Below are 26,936 nucleotides of genomic sequence, written 5' to 3'. Positions count from 1 at the left end.
ATAAAATGAAAACTCTTTTTAATGCAAAATTAATGTTTCCAATGTGCAAACCCCCCTAATTTTGCAATTATTTAAGAAGTTATGAACATCTATCTTGTTACATAAAATGTACAAAATGCCATTCTTTTCACATGGAGTTTTGTACATTTTGTTTTATAATACTTAGTACTTTTAATTTACAGGGTTGCATTTGGTTTTCTGATATCTTCAAAATTTTACAGCATTCAGATTACTGTTATGTAATACAGTGGTACCTCATGATACGAACGCCCCGCCATACGAACAACCCGAGATACGAACCCGGGGTTCAGAATTTTTTTGCCTCTTCTTACGAACGTTTTCCGTCTTACAAACCTGCAGCCGCCGAGAAGCCCTGCCGCCTGGCTGTTGCTTTTTGAAACACCCGGGGGGCTTCCCAGCGTCCTCCTGAACCCGAACGCCAAACCTGAACTTCCAGATTTGGCGTTAGGGAGGCCGCTGAGAAGCCCCCCGGCTGTTTTAAAAGGTGACAGCCAGGCGGCGGGGCTTCTCAGTGAAAGTTCGGGTTCGGGAGGCCGCTTTGGGTTTTTGGCTGGGGGGGAGGCAGGAGGTCCGGCCTGACACCCCCTACCCCAGCGCTTCACCTTCCCCCCCAGCCACAAACCCAAAGTTCCCCACCACAGTACCCGCTGCAGGAGACTTAGCCTCCCGATCCTCCCCGCCCATCACCCATGGCCTCCCGAGCGCTTTTGCCCGATGGGAAGCAAAGCGCTGGGGTGGGTGGTGTCCTGACAACTCCCACCCCAGTGCTTTGCCTCCTGCCGGGCAAGAGTGCTCTTCTGCCGGCCACAGGCGAGGGGCGGGGGCGCCTCCTGCAGTGGAGACATTTGGGTTGGGGGGGGAAGCAGGAGGCACAGGATCGGGCCGGCGGCGGGCGCAGGGCGAGGCAGCAGGTCAGCATCCTGGGCGGGCGGGCGGCGGACGAGGAGGCGCGGCCGAGCGGGCCCGGCTCCGGCTAGACCTCCGGTGAGGACGGGGTGGCTGGCGGCTGGGCGTGGCGGCGGTGAGGGCGCGTCCGACTCAGGGCTGGCGGCGCCCAACGCAGCGGGGAACATCTTAGTGGCTCCGGCGCAGGATACAGGAGAGGACTGGGTGACTGGAGCAGCAGCACCGCCGTCGCCACGCCCGGCTCGGCTTCCCTGGCCGCCGCAGGCACTGCGTGCTACGATCTTCTGGGCCGGCGAAGCTCAGCAGCGGAAGGAGGCCGCCTGGCGGGGGAGGCTTGGCCAAAAGGGGCCGGGGCTGGAGCCGCAGAGCCGGGCACGCCTTCCGCCCGGGAAGTCCTGCCCCTTCATCCCTGAAGGCCGGCCTTTTTGGCAGGGAGGGAAGGTGAAGCGCCGGCGGCTTTAGCAGCTGCTGCAAGAGGCTTCCCCGCCCCTCGCGAACTTCTCCCTCCCTCCTCTGTGGCTCCTTGGGGAAGGTGGCCGCAGAGGAGGCAGGGAGAACTTTGCGCCACTTCGGAGCCCAGCGCAGCGCTTCGTCGGGAAAACCTTCAAGGAGATAGTGGCAGCAGGAAAGAAACGGGCTCCGAAGCGGCGCAAAGCTATCCTGCCTCCTCTGCGGACGGGAGGCTTCTTGAGGAAGGTGGCCGCAGGAGGTGGTAGAGGAAGAGGAAGAGAAGCTGCAGTTGTCACTGCTGCTATGGCCACCCTTTCCTTCGGAGCCACGCAAGGCTCCAAAGCAGCACTTTCTTGGCCACTTTTCCCAAGAAGCCTCCCGTCCACAGAGGAGGCGGTGATAGCTTTGCGCTGCTTCGGAGCCCGGCCCGGCTCTAAAGAAAAGGGTGGCCCCAGCGGCAGTGACAGCTGCGGCTTCTCCTCCTCCTCCTCCTGCAGCCACCTTCCCCAAGAAGCCTCCCATCCGCAGAGGAGGCGGGGATACCTTTGCACTGCTTCAAAACCCAAGCAGCTCTGAAGAAAAGGGGGGCCGCAGCGGCGGGGGCTGCTGCAGCTTATCCTCCTCTTCCTCCTCCTGCGGCCGCCTTCCACAAGGACTCCCCTCTGCCCCCCAACGCTTGCCCATCCTATCCACCTCTCTCTCCTCCTTCTCCTCCTGCGGATGCCTTCCCCAAGGATCCTCCCGTCTGCAGAGGAAGCAGGGAGAGCTTTGTGCCACTTCGGAGCCCGGAGGAGGAGAAACCACAGCTGTTATCACCGCTGTGGCCACACTTTCCTTCGGAGCCCGGCACAAAGCACTCCCCGCCTCCTGTGCAGCCGGAAGGCTCCTTGGGGAAGGCGGCCGCAGGAGGAGGAGGTGGAGAAAGCCAGAGACGGGTGGATAGGGCAAGCGAGCGTGTGGGGTGCAGCGTCTGGGCTCCTTGGGGAAGGCAGCCTCAGGAAGTGGAGGAGGAAGAGCAGGAGAATCTGCAGCTGTCACTGCCGCTGCAGCCACCCTTTCCTTCGGAGCCGCACCTGGCTCCGAAGCAGCGCAAAGCTATCCCCGCCTCTGTGGATGGGAGGCTCCTTAGGGAAGGCAGCCGCAGGAGTTGGAAGAGAAAGCCAAAGAGAGAGGCGGATAGGGCGTGCGAGTGTGCGTGGGCAGCGGCAGGGCTTCTTGGGAAAGGCAGCTGCAGGAGGTGGAGGAGGGAGAGGAGAAGCCGCAGCTGTCACTATCGCTGTGGCCACCCTTTCCTTCAGAGCCGCATCGGGCTCCAAAGCAACGCAAAGCTATCCCCGCCTCCTCTGCGGCCAGAAGGCTCCTTGGGGAAGGCAGCCGCAGGAGTTGGAAGAGAAAGCCAAAGAGAGAGGCGGATAGGGCGTGTGAGCGTGCGTGGGCAGCGGCGGGGCTTCTTGGGAAAGGCAGCCGCAGGAGGTGGAGGAGGGAGAGGAGAAGCCGCAGCTGTCACCATCGCTGTGGCCACCCTTTCCTTCAGAGCCGCGCCGGGGTCCAAAGCAACGCAAAGCTATCCCCGCCTCCTCTGCATCCGGGAGATTCCTTGGGGAAGGTGGCCGCAGAGGAGGCGGGGAGAACTTTGCGCCACTTCGGAGCCCGGCGCAGCGCTTAGCCAGGAAACTTTCAAGGAGAATGGGAGCCCCACCAGTTGACAAGCCGCAAGGCAGCTTCTTGCGGGTGTCAATCCACCCAAGAGGGTCTCTCCAGGCAGCCTGCACTGTCCCCCACCCAGCCACCCCCTGCCCCTGAACAAGGATCCGAATGCCGGCAGTAATGAGGAAAACTGGGTGAGTCCTGGGCTTCCACACATTATTCGCTTTCTCGTTGATTCCTATGGGAAACATTGTTTCATCTTACAAACTTTTCACCTTACGAACCCCGTCCCAGAACCAATTAAGTTCGTAAGATGAGGTATTACTGTACTTGCTGACATTCAATATAGATCTATTTGGTTTATGTTTTTTTCATTCCAAGTAAAACTAGAGTTGATAAAACCTTTTTTCATATTTCCATTTCTTACTTGGGCTTGAGCCTAATTTATCAAAACGTGTCTCATAAGAAGCAACAATTACACTAACAGTCTCTGAAATTTATTTCACTTTTTTATTTCTGCTTTTTTAGTACCATCTGCAGTCTTCCAGTTTTTAGTGAGTAATCCATATCTGGAAAAATACATTTTTTATATAATAAAAAATTAAAGTAAAAATAATATTCACATACTGAGGATAAGTGTTGTATTCCCCCCCCCTCCATTTCCTGTCTGAAGCCTCTTTAAACACTCATTTCTCCATAGTGGGTGGAGTCAACATCCAAGTATGACACTGTCCATTCAGCCAATGAGGACTGAGTCCATCAAATTGTGGATCTCTGCCTCCATTTCCCCCTCTTTGACCCAGTCCTCAGTCGGACAGGATGTGTATTCCTTTTCCCCTACTTGGATTTAGTTTCCACCTTTTTCAGAGTCTTTCGTTTATAGAGATCATTTAGACCAGCTCCTTGACTATATGTTGCCCCATCAGAAGCTCACAGTGTGTACACAGCTTATTTTATCTTTTTTTTTTTTGCTGCAAAAATGGTTATTGGCAATAAAGAGATGTACAATAGAAAATGAATTTCATACTGTCTTAACTTTGAATTCAGGTTCAAAGGGAAGACATTATGCGTGCATTTTGCTTTCTTGGAAGTACAGTATTATAATACCAGAATGTAGACTATGAAATTTCAGTTGCAGGTAGTCCTGTAATGGTAGTTATGACCATAATTTAACTCAAAATTTCCATTGCTTAACAGGATAGTTGATAAATGGGTTTGAATATGACATTTGACTTTGCTTGTTAGAATGTCACAAAAGGTGATCACATAACTCCAGAAAACTGCAACTGTTATAAATATATTCCAGTTGTCAAATGTTTGATTTTGGATCGTGGCCATGGGGATGCTGCAACACTCAGTATGAAAAATGGTCATAAATTATCTTTTTCAGTGCTATTGTAACTTTGAATGGTCATTACATGAATGGTTATAAGTCAGAGACCACCAGTACCTGAATATTATTACAGCAAAAAAGTGTGGTTTATTTAATATTTTTTTTCAAGTACCCTGCAGGCATATTTCCATATCAAATGAATGCAGCCATTGCATTATAAATATGAATCAATACAAAAATACCTAAACTAAAGGATATATCCATTAAAACATTAAAATTACACCATACATATTTGGAAAAATAAAAAGATAGTGTCCAGCAGTAGTGGGTTCTAAATTCCATTGCTACAGGTTCATATATATGGGTGAGGGAGCTATGGCAGGTGCCGCCTCTTCCTGGCTGAGGTAGGTTCGGGGGCGCCTTTGGGAGGGCATCGCTGTCTGTGTACCGGTAAATATGTAGTGCCTAGTAGTGCCATCTCTGAAAGCCAGACACAGGGACTGGGCTGCAGAGGTTACGTGTTGCACCCTCCGCGGCTCCAACTTTCAATTAGAAAATAAGGGTGACACGGAGGAACAATGCCGGCGCCAAGGCACCTTTAAGGCAAATTCAAGGGTTTTAAATTTTTTTTTGCTTTTCTACCTTCAAAGGGCGGAGCTCTTGGGACTACGGTTGGCTGGCTCCTTTGCTTGAGCGGGGGAGAGGAGGCACCTGCCCCACACCTCCCACACCTCCGACGGCGTGCAAGAGGGGAAAAAAGCCAGTGAGGTCGGGGGGGGGGGAGGACAAGAAGACAGAAGCAGGAATCCACCGCCCCCAACCTCACTGGCTTCCCATGGCCTTTTTCCCCTCTTGCGCGCCATTGGAGTGGTTGGCTGGCTCTTTTGCTTGCGCGCGAGAGGGCAAAAAAGCCAGTGAGGTCAGGGGCGGTGGATTCCTGCTTCTGTCTTCTCACCACGACACCCCCCACCTCACCGGCTTTTTTCCCCTCGTGCGTCGTCGGAACTGTGGGACGGATGGGGCAGGTGCCTGAGAGCTCCGGCTTTTGCAGGTAGCAAAGCAATTTTTTTTTTTTAAAAAACCCCTTGAATTTGCCTTTAAGGCACCTCCTTGGCGCTGGCATCATCCCTCTGCGCCACCCTTCTCTCCTAATTGGAAGTTGGAGCCACGGAGGGTGGAAAAGCGCGACCTCTGCAGCCCGATCCCGCCCGATCCCCATGTCTGACTCTCAGAAATGGGAGTCCTGGTCCTTCTGTTTGGCCACTTCTATTTAGTGCCCTCTGCTCTGAATGCATGGAGCAATGCAATGTGTTGCAAACTCCCCGAGCAACGCAATCTCTTGCAAACTGCCCGAGCAATGCAATCTCTTGCAAACTCCCCGAGCAATGCAATCTCTTGCAAATTCCCAGAGCAATGCAATCTGTTGCTATTGCTCGGAAAAGTACACGCCCACACATGCGCGGTTTCCCTCAGTTCCCATGCTCGGCTCCTGAAGTGCTTGTCGTGGAGACGACGGTTCCTGTGCTCAGGTGAAGGAGATTAGGCTTTTGTGCTGCGAAAGTGTTTTGTGCGTGTGCCTCTCCCGCCCGCCCATCTTTTAGAGTACCGTATAAATCCTATCGATCAGGAAGTTCCCATTACCGGTAGCCAGTCTGTTGCAAGAGGTGCAGGAATTCTGGGAGTTGAAGTCCACCAGCCTTAAAACTGTCAAGTTTAAAGACCCCTAGGTTAGGGTTAGAAGTGCAAAGGGTCTTTAAACTTGACAGTTTTAAGGCTTGTGGACTTCAACTCCCACTCCTGAGGTAGCATGGCTGGTGCAGGAATTCTGGGAGTTGAAGTCCACCAGCCTTAAAACTGTCAAGTTTAAACACCCCTGGGTTAGGGTTAGATGTGCAAGGGTCTTCAAACCTGGCAAGATTATGGCTTGTGGACGTCAACTTCAAATACCAGATTGCTTTTGTTTATCCTCTTAAATTTACAGAGCTGGTTTACTGGTTTTCTTTGAAATAAATATTCTAAAATATTTAATCTACTGATGTCTCAATTAACGTAGTTTTGTTTCCATTTTTATAAGTTAAAAGTAGCCACTGCATTTTCTAACCTCGGCTTATACTCGGGTCAATAAGTTTTCCCAGTTTTTGTGGCAAAAACTGATGCCTCGGCTTATACTCGGGTCGGTTTATACTCGAGTATATACGGTAAGTAAAAACGTTTGTAAGAAGAAGCAATTTTTCCCATAGGAATCAATGTAAAAGCAAATAATGTGTACGATTGGGGAAATCACAGGGAGGGTGGAGGCCCTGTTTCCTCCCAGGAGATTCCTAGAGAGGTCCCATAGAGGCTTTTCCCCACCCTTTCTGGCCCTGTTTCCTCCCAGGAGATTCCTAGAGAGGCCCCATGGAGGCTTCTCCCTGCCTTTTCTGGTTACAGTTTTTGAGGCTCGGGTTTGTAAGTGGAAAATGGTTCTTGAGAAGAGGCAAAAAAATCTTGAACACCCGGTTCTTATCTAGAAAAGTTCGTAAGTAGAGGCGTTCTTAGGCAGAGGGTACCACTGTACTTTTAAAATTCCCAGTTAAATTAACCAACTAGTCTGCAATCTTTCCCAATCCTCTAGAACAGGGGTGGCAAACTGGTGGCTACACAAAAGCAAAAGATGTCACAATATGTCATGTGACATGATTGAGTTTGATACCCGTGCTCTAGAATGTGCGGACATCTGTTATTTTCAGTTTTGATTCCGAGCTATGTGGAAATCTTAAGTTTATTTCAGCCTCTATGCTTCACCCAAAACCTGTATCAGTATACAGTGATCCCCCGAGTTTCGCGATCCCGATCATTGCGAAAGGCTATATCGTGATTTTTCCACCCGATGACGTCACTCCCTTCCTTTCTCATCTTTCTTTCTCTCTCTCTTTCTCTATCTTGCTTCTTCCTCTCTCACACTCTCTTCCTCCCTCTCTCATCTCTTTCTTTCCTTCTCTCTCTTTCTCTATCTCTCCCCCTCTTGCTCTCGAGCGGCAAGCGAGCAGCCGGGCGAGCGGGTGATGGGCAAGCGGCAAGCGATCTTGGGGTTTCCCCTTTGCCTGGACGGCGGGAAGACCCAGGGAAGGTTCCTTCGGCCGCCCACCAGCTGATCTGCTCGGCAGCGCGGCAGCAGCGAGGAGCCGAAGATGGGGTTTCCCCGTTGCCTGGGCAACGGGGAAACCCCATCTTCGGCTCCTCGCTGCTGCCGCGCTGCGAAGCAGATCAGCTGTTGGGCGGCCGAAGGAACCTTCCCTGGGTCTTCCCCGGGTCTTCCCCGCCGCCCACACGCAAACTCCACCATCTGCGCATGTGCGGCCATGGAAAAAGGGGCGCGCATGCGCAGATGGTGTTTTTACTTCCGCACCACTACATCCCGAAATATCGATTATCGCGAGGGGTCTTGGAACGGAACCCTCGCGATAATCGGGGGATCACTGTAGTGGGAAGTCAGGGGACAGCTATGACAAATATTCTCTTATACAGGCATTATGTTGTTGCAGTTCTCTTGGTCCAACTTTCTAAACCTTACATGTTTGTGTTCTTTTAATATAAAATCCACGATGTCGTGATTCTTTTGCACAAATTTTATGATGTCGTGATATCTTTGCATAATTTAAGTGTGGGAAGTATAATGAACAAAAGAAAGATAAGGTGCAAAGTCTGAAGGTGTTCTGTTAACACTGTAAATGAAAAAAACATTTTAAAAAATTCACATTTTTATCATTTTTGTAACACATTTTTTTTTGTGGGGAGGGCTTCTCTTGATGTAGTGTATTGGTACTGACATTAGCTTGCCAGGATCTCCACACTCACCACCTTTGTTCTTACTAAAATATGAGTTAGCATATATTAGACACCATTAGCTTTCACTTCTAGGGATTTCAGTAGCTTCTAAATTTGGCATTGCTAAGCTGATGCTCTGTTGCTTGAATCAATCGGGGCTGCTATTTTTAGCAAGAAAGAATTGAAATAGCAATTTGCTTTCCATGTAATAGATCCCAAGAGGAATATTGATGCAAGCTCTTTGTCATTGCATATATTTCCCCTTCCCAAAGGCACCCAGACAAAAGACAGCTGTCAAAGCTTACTGCAGCATTAATATTTAATCAATCAAGTGTTTGTGCATTAAGTGTTCAAGGGGCAAAAAGGCATGAGCTGAACCAGTTCCAAGTAACTCATTTGTATAAGGCAGGTAGTGGGTAGAGTGCAAACTTCAAGTGTTCATATAACGTGCTTTTTTATTTTGATATATTATTAATAAAAATAAATTCAGTAGGTAAAACCACACATTTTAACCAGCTCATGTTAATTTTTTAAAATTAACTTATTTATGACTGCAGAGAATCTTGCTGTCATACAGGGCCAAGTGCCAGCATTAAGTTATTTAAAGGAGTTTTCCTTGCTTTCAAGGGAAGCACTTCAGTTTAACTTGAATGGTGATTTGTGGAGGAAATATTGGGATATTTGTTGTGGTTGTTATTATTACTCTGGTTTGTTGCCCAAATCAACCAGATGTTTAGACTAGATTTGGCATTTTTTATCCACATTGAATCCTTCCTAAGGCAGATGTTGTTTGATGATATTGAAGGTATGGCAGGGTGTAAGCTGTTCTGAGTAAAGCTGCCTTTACTAATTGTGATTTTGTCAATTCTGACGCTGTTCAAGTGATGCTCCAGATGTTTTGGGATTGCACCCAATGTGCCTATTACTGTTAGTATGATCTTTATTTCTTCTGCTACAGTTGTTCTCTTTGCAGGTCTTTGTATTTTGTGATTTTCTCCAGTTCTTTCTCTTTTAGTTTGCTGTCTCTAGCTACTGCCACATCCACTACCCATTCTTTTCTGTTTTTCTTACCAACAATTGTTGGGTCTATGAGGCATATGTTTGTATTCTAAAATCCCAGACATATCTGGCCTTCAGTTGCCATTGCTCTGTTTCTTTGTACCGTTAGTACTGTTTAAAGTTCCGAGGTTTTAAAACATATATTGGAGCCAAACTATCAGCAAAACTGGTTCTCTTTTGGTTTGTCACATGCTCCAGTTAAAATAGTAAACTGGTCCTCTACATTTTAAACCACCTAAAAAGAAACAGACCAGGCAAGTGAAATCGCTTCTTCTATTGTTAAATAATGGTGACTGGTAATTTGTGTTAGGGATATACAGGAACTTGTTATTTCATGTTAACTTGTAATGGAATCATTTGCATCTGGATATTGTTAATTCATTCACAATAGTCTCCAATTCTAATTTTTATGGAGATGATAAAATAATGCAGATACTACAGGTACTATCTGTAGTTTATTTGCAACCATAATTGGAACAAAAACTGCCAATGCTAAGCAATGCAGTCATTAAGTTAGTGACACCTGGTTTTACTATCATTTTGTTGCGGTTATAAGTGAACTTCTGCAGTCATTGAACAAATTCCGTAATAGCCTGAAGACTCATTTATGCCCCCAGGCCTGGGGGTCATTAGATGCTATCCCTGGGCCGACGATTGTATTGTGAGCCTGTTGACTGAATGGGTATGAGAGTATTTTAATTGGTTCTTGGGTTTTTTAGATTATCAATTTTAATTAATTGAATTTAGGATGTACAGTGGTACCTCTACTTAAGAACTTAATTCACTCCGTGACCAGGTTCTTAAGTAGAAAAGTTTGTAAATAGAAGCAATTTTTCCCATAGGAATCAATGTAAAAGCAAATAATGCGTGCAAACCCATCAGGAACGAAATAAAAGCTCGGAATTTGGGTGGGAGGAGAAGGAGGAAGAAGAGGAGAAGGACAGTCGCTGCCCAAAGCAAAGTGAGCATTTCTTTTCTCTGGGCACTGGCAGTTTATTCCCTCTCCAAGCGCCCGGAGAAAGGAAAATGCTTCGTTCGCTCTGGACTGCCAAAGCCTCCTTAAGCACCACCTCAAGGCTCCTCTGGCAGCCCAGAAAAGCCCAAAATTGCCAGGATTAAAGGGGGAGTGGCAGGAAACTGGCCGGGCCTTCGTGTCACTCTCAAATTTCCTGGGAAATTTTTCCGGGCTCAAGTTCTTAAGTAGAAAATGGTTCTTAAGAAGAGGCAAAAAAATCTTGAACACCCGGTTCTTATCTAGAAAAGTTCTTAAGTAGAGACGTTCTTAAGCAGAGGTACCACTGTATATTGTTTCCTATATGTTGTAAGCCACCCCGAGTCTTCAGAGAGGAGCGGCATATAAATCTGATTAATAAATAAATAATAAATCATGCAGTCACTGTACAACTTTAGCTTCCCCCATTGACTCTGCTTCTGAGAAGCCACCTGGGAAGGTTGCACATGACGGTCATATGGCACTAGGATGCTGCAATTATCATAAAAGCCAATTTCCCCATGCCCAAATTTTGCACACAGGGATGCAGCAATGGTCATAAGTGCAAGGACTGATCATAAGTCACTTTTTTCAGTGCTGCCATAACTTCAACAAAGATGTCAAACGAATGGTTGTAAGTCCAGGACCATCTGTGCGATGCTTCAGTTGGGGAGAATTAAAGAGTCTCCTTAAAGGCACCTTTGTAACGAGAATATTAATATCTAATGTTTATGATATTCTGTACTTTGGAAATTTTAATTCACTCTCATAATTCTATTTTCTTCTCTGCTCTTTATTTTATAGTTATCACAGGAGCTACAGATGGAATTGGAAAGGCTTATGCAGAAGCGGTAAGTTTTAAGTTTGTATACCTCAGCCCTGACCCAAATAGTGATTCCTGTGTATTATTTTAGTGCTGATCGGTTTTGGAATTGTTTCCCATTATAAAAGTAATTCAAGAATAAGTGTTTTCTTCATATATATTGAAAAACCACTAAATACATTTAAAAGATACAAGTAAATTCAATTTGGATTAGAATGGCAAGGATGAATTCTACTGTGAAAAAGAGGGGAGGCTGTGATTATGGTTATCCCCATTAGCGTTAGGTTTTGCTGCTGGAAGATGTGTACATTGTATTTTTCCCTAGGATGATTGGTTATACTCATAATCAAATTTATTATTTCATACTGTAGAAGTTTCCTTTTAAAATTCCCTTCATGTATATTAGAGGTGAGTCACTATAAGTTATTGTAATACACCAGGTATTTATCCATTAGTTTCAAGCTCAAAAATTTCTATAGCAATTGAAGCATTCTGTTTTGAACACGAGATAATTCATATTGAAAATATTTTGCAATATTATACATGCAAGCTATGTATAAGCAGTCCCCTGATTGTAGTACTAGTAATTCTTATGTATTCTATTTATTCAGTATGTTACATTGTACTTGGTGTTCATGTGCTAAAAGCCAGCTGTCATTTTTGCATTCCTTGTATAAATTTAGGTCAGATAAGTCAGTTCTTCTATGAACAGGTGACTGACATACACAGAAATTTGTACTAATTAATACACATGAAAGATATGGGTACTGTGCTCTGAATTGCCTTTGGTCCATCTTAAATCTCAACAGAATCACCATCTTTTCAATTAATTTATTAATAACTTGAATCTGCTGTGCATATACATTTTGAAAATAATATTCTAACTTATTGTATTCACACCTGATCAATATTATTTTTCTTGTAATTGATTGTGTGCAACCATATTTGTACAAAATGTTAACAATCACACAGATTTCTCCATGACAGACTCTTTCTAACTTGATATCTTGACCTGGACCATAGGTGCACACATGCAAAAGTTTGGCTGCAGACTTCACTTTAAATGGTGCAAATACAGGAAGTGACAGGCCAGTCATGTGTTCTCACTTGCTTAGTTCCAAAATCCTTTGGAAACTCATCCCTAACATATCGTTACATTCATTCCATAATTCCTCTGGTTTTCTATCAGTAAATTTCAGAGCTTCAAAGCAATTTTTGATGTTCTCCTTTGTGTCGAGGAGAGAGTCCAATGGAGTGGGGTTTTGCTCCTCGTTTTTCTTGGTCATTCCTTGAGTGTGGCTGCGCCAGTTTTCACTCAGCCTTTAAGAGAGCAGGATGCAAAGAGCAATTTCTGGAAAGAAAACAGAACATTCCCTTGGACTCCAAAATAGCAAGACCTCGGCTCCAGGTAGAAAAGTGGCCATCAGAAGGCCAGCAGCACAGAGGCTTCGGCTTTTTAGCCAAGGCAGTGCCATTCCAAGATACTCATGCAGGAGGCCAAACAACTAGGCCTCTGTGCAGAGAAACATCTGCTGTCCATCAGAGCAGAGCACATCTCAGGAGTAAACAGTGTGCAGGCAGACTGGCTCCGCAGGACCGCGGTCAATCACACAGAGTGGTGACTGCATCCGGACCTATTCAGGGAGCTGTCAAGAACGTTCGGGGAACAGAACCTGGACCAGTTCGCTTCCCCATCAAACACTCAGCTCAACAGGTTCTTTTCCAGGGGCAAAAGGAGTCAACGTGCTCGGCAGCTAATGTAGCTATGTCATAAACACTATTAGCGCGCTCCAAAAGATCTTCAGCATCTTTTCAGTAGCTTTTGGAATGCCATCTGATCTGAGAGGCTCATTATGTTAGATTTTCCATCTATGTGATTTTCTTGGTAAAAATACAGGAGTGGTTTATGACTGCCTTCTCCTGTATAGTATAAAACAATGTCTTTGCTATCATCACTAAAGTGATTGTGGAGACCAGTTCTTTATATATAGTTGCTGTCCAGTATAAATGTCTGCTTGCTTTATGTGAGCAGCAGGGATGACCTTCATGCCTTAGGTGACCTTATTGGGAATATATATTCTTGGCATACACTTCTGATATTCTCCACTCATCCTTCCCAGAACAGTCTCTCCCCTCCTCCCCAATTCAAATTTGGCAGTAAGGATATATCATAAGAGTGCTGTAGGCCAGTTACCTACATTCTGAGTTACAGTGGGGCATTAGAGTTTTTACTTATAATCTTTTTTATTTAAATAAATTTTATATTCCATAATGTGACCGTTTTGAAATTAATTACTGGTATGTCTTAAAGTTTTGTTTTTGTATTAGCATAGTATGCTGCCAAGATGTGCTAATCAGACCACATTTAGAAATGGTTACTTGAATGATAATTCAGTTTTAATAGTACTAACTTATTTTATGCCCGTAACTAAGCTCATTATAGAATACAGAGAGTAAATTCTCATTGGGCAAATGAGGTTTTCCATAGTTGCAAGATAAAATCTCCAGTTATACCAATTCCTGTTTTAAAAGTCCAGCCTCCTTATGTCTTATTTCTCAACTGATAATGCATCAGTTACAGTGACCTTCGAACATTTCTGCCATACATTGATTTGAAAAGGAAAATCCCAACTAAAGGAAAACAAGAAATAAAGCACTATCAAACTCCAGTTATTAGATTTTTCTTGGAGCCAAATGTTCCATTTAACTTCTCAATTAAGCTAATTTTTTTGAGAAGGTAAGGGCCTAAAATTAGAATATTCCATACCGTGGGTGGCCTGTAACTATAACAAGTAATTGCTATATCTATCATGATTCCAACAGCTATCCTGGTAAACAACTCAATCAAGTCTTGATTTACCATTTTGCATTAATCCAGATTAACCTCCATATCCATTCATCAATTGAATCTAAAAGCTTGCCTAACTCGAATGAGTCCAGGCTGTGTAGAACATTCAAATCAATAAGACCAAAAAATGGGTAGGGAGGAAGCAGTGTGTGTGTGGTGGGAGAAAATGTTCTGCTGACATATACAGTTGTGAAAAGTGTTTCCCAACGACCTGAGGAATAGTTGGGCTTTCAGGGTTTTTAAAAAAACAACAAGGTAATGGCATAGGCCACAGTACATATTGCTTTCTCTAGAGTGATTGAAGTTAAGACGCCTCCGGATATCTACTGCCACTCTCTGTATTGGCAAGCTGCAAAGGTGCCTTTACTCCATCCTCGCTGTTTCCCATTCTCTGGTAAACATTAGAGGATTTTATTCATTTTATGACATCCCAACAATATCAAGTCTAGTTAAAAAAAAGTTTATTCTCTGTTTTTCCACTCCATGTGTCCATTTGAATGTGGTTATGAAACTTACTAAGCATCGCTAAATGTTTCTACGACTTGCGCCCTTTCCAGTATCCTTATAGACATATTTCTGACATAGCAGTTTTCATTTGAAGAATCTGGAGTTCTGAACTTTGCTGAGGGGTTGAAAGTTGTGTTTAGATGTTGTATCGTAAGCCTGAGTAAAAGTTAAGATGAAACTCCATTCTCCATACTGAAGGAGCGGGTCCAGCAGTCACATGGGTTGCTCCTGTCCAATCCGATGGGACTGAGCCTAGTATTAAAAAAGCTTGTTGGATCCGCCCCTTCCCCAGAATTCGCTCAGTCCCCGCATCCAGCGGGTCTCGTGAACGCTCGTTCTCTCTCAAAAACACCTTCCCTTCGACTCTTTCTCTTCAACAAAGTAAGATTTTGTCACCTTTTAAGCTTGCCGGCATTGCAAACAACTCAGCCGTACGGGCTTCGAGTTTGGGGGAGAAGTGGGCAGCGCAGCCATTTGCGGCTTTTTTTCCCTCCCGTGCTGCTGCTGCGGCCGGCTTGGAATTTACATATTTCCTCTCGGTCTGGAGGTTCTGCCGGGCAAGCCATTGTTATTATAAATTAAGGGCTATTTACCTCCTGCGGTGTGGGACTTGTTTGTCTCCTGGACTTAGTTCCCTCCGTTCATTAAAAAAAAACAAACAAAAACGGAGCGGGTTTTTTTGGCGCGAAGGCCCTCGCGCCCAGTAACTTCGCACTTTCGGTTTGCCCTTCTTGGTCATCCATCAGTGCTGCCAGTCCGCCGCCTGACCCTGGAGTAGCTGTGAGTTTCCTCAGGTCCATTCTCCACGGACGTGGCCTCCAACCAGTGTGCCTTGGTTTACTTAAGTTAAGTTTAGTGAGGCCTGCCACGCTGCATTTAGGGACACGAACTCTTGGTACCGTCCGGATTGCCCCTAAGTCGCAGTAGCTCCTGGGCCTAGGAGCAGGGTCACTTCTCCTCTTGGGAAAGCTCATTAAAATTCTTCTCCCCCCAAATTTCTTTTGGCTCAAGCCTTGTCTTCTGTAATTTTATTCAGACTATGGCTTCTTTTCCCAAGAGAGGCACTACCAAAGGTCCCAGAGAGGTTAGGCCTACCGGAGATGATACTTCTAATATTCCCCAGGCCTCTTCCTCCTCTTCTTCAGGAGCCCATTCTTTGGCCAAGTCCACCAGGGCTGAGAAGAGAAGGGACCTAGCCCTACAAAAAATACATGATAAATCAGCCAAACGTTTAAAGGTGCAGGCCCAAGTGCATACTAATCCAACCCCCCCCAGAGGCTTCTAACCTGCCTCTCTCTGGGGTTCCTGTGCTATCTCTGGATGAGCCAAACCTAAATCCACCCCAACCTAACCTATGGGGCTTAGGTCCAGAGGAGCCAGATATTAATGAAGATTCCTCCCAGCCAGATCCTGCTCAGGCCTTCAGGGATCCTTCTAACTTTCCGGCTGATATCTCTTCCTTGCCTCCGGAGTTTCAATCTATTTTGTCTGTTTTGACTAAAACCATTGATGCTAAACTCTCAGCCATCAATGTACCTTCGCTGTCTCATCCCCCTCCACGCTCCTCCCGTCCCGTGAGCTCTCCTTCTTCCTATAGAGCCCCAATCATTGAGGACTCAGATTCTTCTCAGGAAGAGAATGAGGGCGTGGATGTAGAAGAGGATGATGACCCCTTTCAGCGTCTGTTGGAAGACGAGGAATCTCAAATTAAGATTCCAGCCCCAGCTGCCATTTTTCCATCTCAACTCTTCAAATCTCTCCTTCTCAAGGCTAGAGCTTCCACGGGGCTAGCCGGGCAGGAAAAGCAGGCTACTCCTTCCACAGACCCTCCGGAGGAAAATCTCCCTTATTTCATGGAAGAGCAGGAAGATACTGAGGTAATTCCTATGCCCAAACTGTTCAAAGACGCCTTGCTCAAACAATGGGACCATCCAACCGCTAGTTTTAATCCCACTCCCAAGGATAGGAAGCTTTACAAGCTCTCTCCCTCTTATGAGGAACTTCTAGCCTGTCCCAGGCCAGATGAACCGGTGAAGACACTCCATTCTGCTGCGGCCATGCCTGGCGAAGCAGAGGAGGTCCTGCGCCCAGAAGACAAGCGTCTCGAACAAATGCTCAAGAGAGGTTTCTTCGCAGATTCATGGGCCATTAAAAGTTCTGCAGCAGCATCCTTCTTCTCCAGAGCTATGCTCTTGTGGCTTCGCCAGCTCCAACAACATCTGCCCCCAGATGATCTACGTGGCCAACAAGATTTTAATAAAATCTTCGCAGCTGCCCAATATGTAGCGGATGCTACTCTACAATCTTCCAGATTCGCAGCCAGGTCAGTAGCGGCCTCTACAACGGCCAGAAGACTGTTATGGCTCCGTCCTTGGCAGGCGGGAGTTAGACAGAAGTGGCAGTTAGCAATGGGTCCTCTGAAACATGATCACCTCTTCGGAGATCTTCTGGACCCTCTCCTTACAGAGACCACGGACAAGAAAAAAGTATTGGGGCCTACCACCAAGAAGGCCCCTAAACCACAGTCCTTTCGGCGCCCAAGTCGTCAACAGGATCAAGGGTTCGCCTTTCAAAGGAATCCAGGTCAGTATTCCCCTCATTTTCGATCCCAATCTAGAAACACCAGGGGCAGAGGTTCCCGCTACCAGAGAGGAGCCTCTTCGACCAGAGCTTCCAAAAAACCCAGATGGTGAGTTTTCTGCTTTTCCGATAGGCGGTCGCCTAGCCTGGTTCTCCACCAGTTGGCGCCGTTCCTGTAAGGACCCCTGGGTCATTGACACTGTAGAAAGGGGCCTCCGTTTAGAGTTTATTTCTTTCCCTCCTAAACGTTTTATTTCTTGCCCTTCTCCCAGCTCTTCTCCATCTCGTATCCGAATGGAGGAAGCTATTTCTCACTTATTGGCTATTAAAGCTATCCAACCGGTCCCCTCTCTCCAGAGAGGTTTGGGCTTCTACTCCATCCTCTTTATGGTCCCTAAGACCTCTGGAGGCTGGAGAGCCATTTTAGACCTAAAGAATTTGAACCAATTCATTAAATACAGGAAATTTAAAATGCATTCCTTGTCCTCCATCTTAGCCGCCCTGCATCCGGGGGACTTTATGGTCTCGCTGGACCTTACGGAAGCCTACCTCCATATTCCCATTGCAAAATGCCACAGGGAATTCTTACGTTTTGCCTTCCAGGGCAAACATTTTCAGTATAGGGCTATGCCATTTGGGCTTTCCTCGGCTCCCAGAGTCTTTACCAAGCTCTTGGGATCCCTGGCGGCACATATCCGGGCCACGCCCATCCATATTTTATGTTATTTAGATGACATTCTAATTCATGGAAATTCTAAGGATGGAGTGGCTGCAGATCTCTCCTCCACCATGTCGGTCCTACAGAACCATGGGTTTTCCATAAATTTCAGTAAGAGCCTCCTTAGGCCATCTACTTCCATTCTACATCTGGGAACCATCATTAATTCAGAGATATCCCAGGTTTTCCTCTCTTCTGAGAGAAAACTTAGCATATTGGATCTTATTTCACGTATCCTATCTCAACAGTCAGCCTCCATAGTCACCCTATCCTCCCTTCTGGGGAAAATGGTGTCGTGCATTGGCATTATCCCCTGGGCTCGTCTTCACGCCAGGGAACTCCAGTGGCTTCTGTTACCATTTCAGAGATCGGGGCTCAGCAACTCGACTCGTCGCATCACCATTACACAGGCAGTTCGCAGATCCCTCAAGTGGTGGACTTCTCCAGCCCTGGACAAAGGATCTCCATTCAGGTGCCCAGACCAGTTTGTAGTAACCACAGATGCCAGCCTATCGGGCTGGGGGGCCCATGCCCAGGGCCTAATAGCCCAGGGCACGTGGTCACGGGAGGAAGCCTCCAGGCCCATCAATTGGCTAGAATTGAGAGCGGTTTCCCTGGCCCTCAAACAGTTCAAACCTCACATCATCAACCAGCATGTTCTGATCCTTATGGACAACATAGCCACAAAAAGCCACATTTGCAGACAGGGAGGCACCAGATCCAAGGCCCTCATGAGGGAGGCCCAAAAATTGGGCCTTTGGGCGGAGAGACACCTCCAGTCGCTACTAGCAGATCACATCTCGGGGAGCCTCAACGTCCAAGCGGACTGGCTCTCACGAGCGACTATAGATCCAGGAGAGTGGAACCTCCATCAGGCATTGTTCCACCAGGTCTGCCTCAGGTTCGGTCAACCAGTACTAGACTTGTTTGCGACCGCAGCCAATGCCCAGCTCCCTCGCTTCATCTCCAGGTTTCTATCCCCGGGAGCAGAGGCAATCAATGCTCTCAGGATTCCTTGGCCTCCAGGTCTACTGTATGCCTTCCCTCCAATTCCAATTCTCCCAGACGTGATCCACAAGATCATCCTAGAGAGGGCTCGAGTAATCCTGATCGCCCCTCACTGGCCTCGCAGGCCCTGGTTTGCGGACCTTCAACATCTGTCCGTCCAGGACCCCTGGCGACTCCCCGTTTCGGAGGATATGTTGCGGCAGGGAGCCTCCTTTCATCTAGACCCGGAGTGGTTCCACCTCACCGCCTGGCTATTATCAGGAGAGACCTAGACCTGCGAGGGTATGACCCGGACACAGTGGAAATCATCCTGAGGGCTAGAAGAGGGTCTACCAATCGGATATACGACCACACTTGGTCCAAATTCCATCAGTGGTGCTCGCAGGAAGGCTTATCTCCCCTGTGTCTTCCCATTCACAGGATAATCTCCTTCCTCATGAAAGGTTTCCATCAAGGCCTTTCCACCAGCACCATCCGTCGCCACCTGGCAGCCATCTCTTCTGTTTTGGCAGGGCCTCGCAGGCAGCCTCTCCTTTCCTTCCCGGAAATTCAAGAATTTCTCAAAGGAATTGCCAATCTCAGGCCTTCTAAGATCCACAGATATCCTTCCTGGGACTTGCCACGGGTTCTTCATTCCCTCACTCAGGCACCCTATGAACCCCTGAAATCAGCGTCCCTCAGGTACCTATCATTTAAGGTAGCATTCCTGGTGGCGATTACTTCCGCCCGACGCATATCTGAGTTGGCAGCCCTCTCAATCAGGCAGGACCTCTGCCAGTTCCACCAGGACAAGGTGGTTCTGCGACTGGATCCCACCTTTCTACCAAAGGTCAGTTCCATGTTCCACAGATCCCAGGATATTGTATTACCTTCTTTCTGTCTCCAACGGGAGCATCCCCTGGCAATTAGATGGCACACTCTGGACCTTACTAGAGCGTTAAATACTTATATTCAACGCACAGGACCCATTAGGAGGTCCGAAGCGCTCTTCGTGGCCTATCATCCCAGATCCATGGGTTCCAAAGCATCTTCTACAGTAATAGGCCGTTGGATCAGAGGGACCATCTCTAAAGCATATGAGACAGCCTCCCTCTCCATCCCAAAGAACATTACAGCGCACTCCACCAGAAGTGCTGCCACATCTGCCGCTTGGGCGACTCAAGCCCCGTTGGAGGAAGTCTGCAAAGCAGCCACTTGGGCCTCACCAAATTCCTTCATAAGGCACTACAAGATCGATTCTTATGCTTCAGCGGACGCTGCCTTCGGCAGAAGAGTACTCCAATCCGTTATCTCTCACGATAGCAATCTAATCCCACCCTAGGGACCAATCTATTGGGTATGTCCCATGTGACTGCTGGACCCGCTCCTTCAGTACGGAGAATAGGCGTTGATTGCTTACCTGAACGCCTCTTCTCGTACCGTGAGCGGGTACAGCAGTCACTTCCCTCCCTTGTATGTGTCTTCTATGACTTCTATACCTATTTCTCTTCTAACAATGAGAGTTGAACACTAATGAGCCTTCACATCTGAGCCTAGTCTACGGATTCGTGAATTCTGGGGAAGGGGCGGATCCAGCAAGCTTTTTTAATACTAGGCTCAGTCCCATCGGATTGGACAGGAGCAACCCATGTGACTGCTGTACCCGCTCACCGTACGAGAAGAGGCGTTCGGGTAAGCAATCAACGCCTATTTTCTAGATTGTGTGGAGAAGACTCTTAGGTTTGTTTCAGCTGCACTCTGTGTAAAAAGAAATTAAAAACATTTGACACAATTTTCTAGCTAATTTTCTTCCTACTTCTATAAATAAAACAGAAATTTGTGTGATTCATTTACCTAAACCTCTTTCAGTTTTTTTTAAAAATAGGAGAATTCATTTCAGTAAGATGTTGCTTAGCATGCAGCCCTCCTGAGAGCCGATTTTGCTGGCAAAGGGTTGCAGGAGTCCATTCCATCCAAAAACGGAGATTGAGAGCCTGTTTTTGCAGACAGAGGTACCACGGGCCGGTCCTTCACTGTTTCGCCTAAGCCCCTTTTTGTTGGCATGACATAATTTTAAATGGTTGCTAAGCAAAAGGTTATAAGTCAAAAACTATTTGTATATAAAATGTGTTTTTTTCCTGTTTGAGACACTTATTTGGAATTAGGTGGGTATTAAGGTTTCCTTCTGGCAGAATCTTTGGATTCAACCCCACATTTGCAATTTTTAATAATGATTCTGAGCTTGTACAGAATTGGAATTAATGTTGTATTTTTTTTTAATATTCTCAGTTAGCAAAAAAAGGAATGAAAGTGGTTCTTATCAGCAGATCTCAAGAAAGACTGGATAAGGCTGCCAGTGAATTAGGTGAGTATTTTTCTTGGTTTTTCTTGATCAATTAAAAAAAAACTTCTGAATTCTGATTTCAAGAGAATGCCCATATAGTTTTCCTAAAAATAGAAGTATTTTGCTATTGCTTTATTCCAACATTCTTTTGTTTTAGACACTGGAATTTTCTGGTAGTCTTCTGTCCAAATACTAATCATGCATGATCATATTTAGTTTTTATGAAATCAATTCTTTGTCACCATAAGAAGCAAGATCACTTTTCTGACAAAGACAGAATTGGCCTAAAATGATTTCAAAAACTCAACAATGAGACACTTTTAGACATGATTATCTGGGTTTCCATAGAATCTAGAAGAATTGAAAAACAGTGCACTTATAGCTGAAAGAGGAATAAAATACTGTTTACACTTGATTTAGTGTACAGTCATACCTCGTCTTACGAACCTAATTGGTTCCAGGGGGAGGTTCGTAAGACGAAAGGTTCGTAAGACGAAACATTGTTTCCCCTAGGAAACAATGTAAAGTCAATTAATCCATGCAACCAAAAAACCCCGCCGCAAAAAACCGGCGTTCGGCGACTGCTGGGAAGCCGCACGGCTATTTTAAAAGGTGACAGCCGGCCTGGGGGGCTTCCCAGCAACCTCCCGAACCCCAAACCCGGAAGTTCAGCAAAAGTTCGGGGTTCGGGAGGTTGCTGGGAAGCCCCCCAGGCCGGCTGTCACCTTTTAAAACAGCCGCGCGGCTTCCCAGCAGCTTCCCGAAGCCGAACGCCAAACCCGAACTTCCGCATTCGGTGTTCGGCGACTGCTGGGAAGCCGCGCGACTGTTTTAAAAGGTGACAGCCGGCCTGGGGGGCTTCCCAGCAACCTCCCGAACCCGGAAGTTCGGCAAAAGTTCGGGGTTTGGGAGGTTGCTGGGAAGCCCCCCAGGCCGGCTGTCACCTTTTAAAACAGCCGTGCGGCTTCCCAGCAGCTTCCCGAAGCCGAACGCCAAACCCGAACTTCCGCGTTCGGCGTTCGGAGACTGCTGGGAAGCCGCGCGGCTGTTTTAAAAGGTGACAGCCGGCCTGGGGGGCTTCCCAGCAACCTCCCGAACCGAACCCGGGGTTCAGAAAAATTTTGCCTCTTCTTACGAACTTTTTTCGAGTTACGAACCAGCGTTCGGGAGGCTGCTGGGAAGCCCCGCCGCCCGGCTGTCATCTTTTAAAACAGCTGCGCGGCTTCCCAGCAGTCTCCGAATGCCGGTTCGTAACTCAAAAAAAGTTCGTAAGAAGAGGCAACATTTTTCTGAACCCCGGGTTCGTATCACGAGTTGTTCGTAAGACGAGGGGTTCGTATCTTGAGGTACCACTGTAGTTGGCTTTACAATGCACAGTATCTCTGAATTATCAATTTTAATGTCGAAACACTTTTTAGATGCAACTTCAAAAATCAACTATTACAAAAAAATATGTTAAACACATTAAAAATCACCAAATGTTTCAAAACAAAGCTTAGTTATCTACAAGAGTCTGAATGTCGTAAAATTCATACAGGAACCTCTGGGCAGATGTCTGCCTTTAAACAAGGCTAAAAATAGCCCTCATTATCATAAGCATGAGGAATTCACTCAGACACGAGTAGCATCATGACAACCTTGTAGAAGAAGTTTAAAACGAATATAATTTTCCTTGGGCTTAAATCATTCAAATTTATGAAAGGTTCTTTAGTAAGATTAATGTTTCCTGCAGCTCTTTTCCAGTAGTTGAAAAGATAGGGAATTTATCCCCTCCCCTCCTTATATTGATAAAACATTTATTATAAAAACATCTCTTTTCCAAGCAGGATGCTCCCTTTCTAGCAGATCATCTTGGGTGTCATTGAATATATTTGACATCATTCTAGTGGCAGAATAAAACTCCCCAGCCCTGTCATTACCACCAGTGATTTGAAAGAGTACATGTCAGGCACAAGCAACCAGAGCCACTCATAAATAGCTTAAGTGAGCAGACGTATTGTCTGTTAACTATATTACAAGAATTTCCCCAAATTGGTTTTCTTCCTCTGAGAAGGACCAGATAAAGCTTTATGGATCTTGGGGGAGGTTAAACGTACTCTGCTTGCAACTGTGCAGTGATTCCAGACTGGGTCCCCACTTGACTCCTGCTTCTAGTCTAGCTGGCATTTTGACAACAGTAGAACAATATTGTACAAACCACAATCTGAGGGTTTAAATTAAACATATTGTAATATCAATAATTAAGTACAGTTCCCTACTTTTCAACTGCATCATATCCTGGGCAGTATGTCTTCTGTGTATTTTTTCCACAATTCCTGGAATTTAAATTTTGTTTAAATAAGAAAAATGTGCCAATGGTATAAAAGGCTAGGAGGAAAAATACTTCAAGGCAGCACAAGGTTAATTAAGATTGATGTTTCCACAAGGAAAGACAAATACTTTACAGAGAAGTCAGTTTAAAAAACAGATTGGTTTTTCCAGTGCAATAAAGTCTAAGGCGATGCCTCCCAAACTTTTTCTTTCATTATTCATTCATTCATTCATTCATTCATTCATTCATTCATTCATTCAATTTTTATGCCGCCCTTCTCTTTAGACTCAGGGCGGCTTACAACATGCTAGCAATAGCACTTTTTAACAGAGCCAGGCTATTGCCCCCACAATCCGGGTCCTCATTTTACCCACCTCGGAAGGATGGAAGGCTGAGTCAACCTTGAACCGGTGATGAGATTTGAACTGCTGACCTTCAGATCTACAGTCAGCTTCAGTGGCCTGCAGTACAGCACTCTACCTGCTGCGCCACCCCGGCTCATTATCCAATCTGCTTACAAGAAAGCCCTTTTTTCTCACTTATCAGAAAGTCCTTAGTTGAATGTCCCTGTTATGTTTGAATAATGAGTTTGTATGTCATTACCCAAGGAAAAACCATTTGTACCCAATTTTGGGTAGCTTATCTATGTTTGGGAATCGCTGGTCTAAGACATTCTAAATGGTTTTGCTCCAAGGTATGTTCTGAAAATTTTGTATACTTGTAATGCAGAATTTGGATAGAGTATACCTGTGGAAATTGGACTATTTTTTAAAATATTTAGAATAAGAAATCAAATGTGTCATATTGATATTATAACATGACTCATGTGGATATGTGGACAAGGCAGTAAGATATGTGGATATGCAGGAAGGGTATGTGGTTGTTAAAGACTGCTCAACAAAAATTTTTTTAACAGAAATTCAAATAGGTAAATCACTCAGATAAATTACTCTTAATAGAAGAACACTGGATAAGTAAAAAGTCTTAGGTTGCCAGGGTTTTTGTTTGCTAAAAGACAAGTGGTTTATTAAATTCCACGTGACTTTATGGCTTTGTTTTTGTGTTGATTTATCTGCCATCTTCTGGGTAACTGCCTAGAGTTGTCTGTATGATCTAGGTGCATACAAATTTATTAAATAAGTAAATGATTGATGCCTTTTGGATATGATTATATATACAAAGACACTAAGACTTCCTAAAAGTAAGGTAGTATTCCATATGACAGTAATTTGGTGCAAAATATTGTCCACAGAAAATACAGAGTAGGTTTTGCTTTCCTGATGCTGAAACAAATGCTGAAACATAAATAATTAGATGATTGAATACAACTTATGCACATTTGATAATATTGGGGTTTACTCATCCATGAATTTCTTTTCATGGGTGAAAGAAATCAGGGTCCTGTAGGTGTTCGCTTTTGGAGGAAATAGGTAATGAATTTTTCTGAATACCTCCTAATCTGTTCCTAAGTCGTAGTTGGGGACTTGATGGAAACCGGAAGAGTAAAACTGACTGAGTCGGTTGATAAGGATGGCATAGGAGTCGAATGAATGAATGAATGAATGAATGAATGAATAAATAAATAAATAACATGTGATAAGAAAAAGCTACTCTAGGAATTATATTGAGCAAACTGCTGGATTCAGCCCATCCTAAAGTGTCACAGAAATTTCCGCTTGGAGAGTCTCTTTTTTTCTCTGTGACCTTAATCTTGAATTATAGAACTACCATATTTTTCAGAGTATAAGACGTACCAGAATATAAGATGCATCTTAGTTTTGGGGGAGGAAAATAGGGAAAAGAATCTGCTTACCAGGTATTCATCTAGCTAATATCCTTAGTCTGGTCAGCTTCAGCACATTATTTTATCTCCTGATTAAGGGCTTACATTTTTTTATTCTGAGAGAGTAACAATGAAAGAACTTGCAAGCCAGTAAGAGCTGGGAACATTGTTAGCACCTGGTTAGGGCTGGAAAGGAACATTCAGAGCAAATAAAACAATGGGGAGAAAACCTACAAAGACAGGGTTTGGAAAACATTCTTCAAAGACAGTAACAATGAAAGAGCTTGCAAGCCGTAAGAGCAGGGAACATCATTAGCACCTAATTAGGGCTGGAAAGAAACATTTGGAGCAAGTTAGACCAATGGGGGGAAAACATGCAAAGACTTAGGGCTTTGAAAACATTCTTCACAGAGACTAACAATGAAAATGCTTGGGTATATTGGGCACCTAATTAGGGCTGGGAAGAAATATCTGGAGCAAGTAAAACAATGAAAAAACCCCTACAAAGACAGATCTTTGGAATACTTTCTGGGCAGAGTATAACAGTGAAAGAGCTTGCAAGTCGGTAAAAGCTGGGAACATTGTTAGCACCTGGTTAGGGCTGGAAAGAAACTTACTCAGAGCAAGTTAGATTAATGAAAAAAAACCTGCAAAGACTTCGGGTGTCGACCTGACATAGGGCTTGGAAAACATTCTTCACAGAGTTCCCTTTTGATTTTTTTAAAACAATCTATTTTGGGCTTCTATCTGTAAAAAAGCACAGCTTCTGTTTACTACCTTCTTCCCACTGTCCAGCATCTTCCTTCCCAGCGGACTTCAACAATCAATCCAGCTAGGACAACAATGTCATTTTCCATTGACACAGAATGAGAGGACTTTGTCGGCTCCGTGGATGGTTTGCTACCATCCCAGCTTGCTGGCAGGCGCCTCTCTTTCCCCCCGGTTCTGGTCCGTTCTGATTGAGCCGGACCTCCTAGTGGCAGGAATACTGGAGTTCTCCAGTGGAGCGTGGAGAACACTGCGGCGTTTGACCACACCCTCCTCCCCTGCTGATAGCTTTTAACATAGTGAATCATGCACCAAATTGTATCTCTGTAATTAAAACCATCTTCTGTATTCATTTATTTAAAAGAAAAATGTGAAGTGGCATGTAGATCTATATATCTTGATTGTGCTCTTGTTAGATTGGTAAATACTGCATTTGAGGAGGGCAGAGATTAATCTTGCCCTTCCCTTCGGTCATTGCAAATGTTTCAGATTTCCACATTTTCCCAATTAGTCACCTTGCACCTTGGGACCAAAGCACATGGTGCACACTTATTTTGCTTGTCCATTTTTTCTCTAATATCAATTATCAATTGCTTTCAGTTGCTTTTTTCCTCCATTTCCACATCCTAAATAAATAGCCCTTACAACAAGATACAAATGTTCATTTTGTATTTCATCTTTTGGAAACAAGTGCATTATTTTCAAGTCCCCAGGGACATGCTGCTATGCAAAATAATGACGTAAATAGTTCCTACTGCAGTAGCAATCTTGTGATCACATCAGGGGAAAAAACACAACAGGTTGAACATCTCTAGAGTGAGGTGGAGTGCTGCTATTTTTAGCTACATCTGCTCTGCTTTGAAATCCTATGGTCAGAGTTTTAGCAGAGACATCAATGGGCATTATTTCTAGATCACATATCTTTATTATAAAAGCTTGTGGGTATTTTATTGCTAGTAAAAATAATCCAAGATTTTAAGGGATGTTGACAAAGATGAACTGCCATAAATAATTATACTCTTATATTATAATCCATATGTTATCAGTAGCATA

General features: G+C 45.2%; 1 protein-coding gene across 1 annotated transcript in view; it reads left to right on the top strand.

The window, feature by feature from the left end:
* The window catches only part of HSD17B12 (hydroxysteroid 17-beta dehydrogenase 12), an 86,555-nt gene that overhangs the window by 21,326 nt on the left and 38,293 nt on the right, over positions 1 to 26,936 (top strand). Inside the window, exons 2-3 of the mRNA XM_070760714.1 lie at positions 11,019 to 11,065; positions 20,967 to 21,042. Of these exons, the coding sequence (XP_070616815.1) occupies positions 11,019 to 11,065; positions 20,967 to 21,042 (123 nt within the window). The remainder of the gene's footprint in view (positions 1 to 11,018; positions 11,066 to 20,966; positions 21,043 to 26,936) is intronic.

Source organism: Erythrolamprus reginae, chromosome 1 (genome assembly GCF_031021105.1).
Source record: "Erythrolamprus reginae isolate rEryReg1 chromosome 1, rEryReg1.hap1, whole genome shotgun sequence".
NCBI lineage: Eukaryota > Metazoa > Chordata > Lepidosauria > Squamata > Dipsadidae > Erythrolamprus > Erythrolamprus reginae.
The sequence above is the reverse complement of the archived record's forward strand: the minus strand, read 5'-3'. Positions and strand labels throughout refer to the sequence as shown.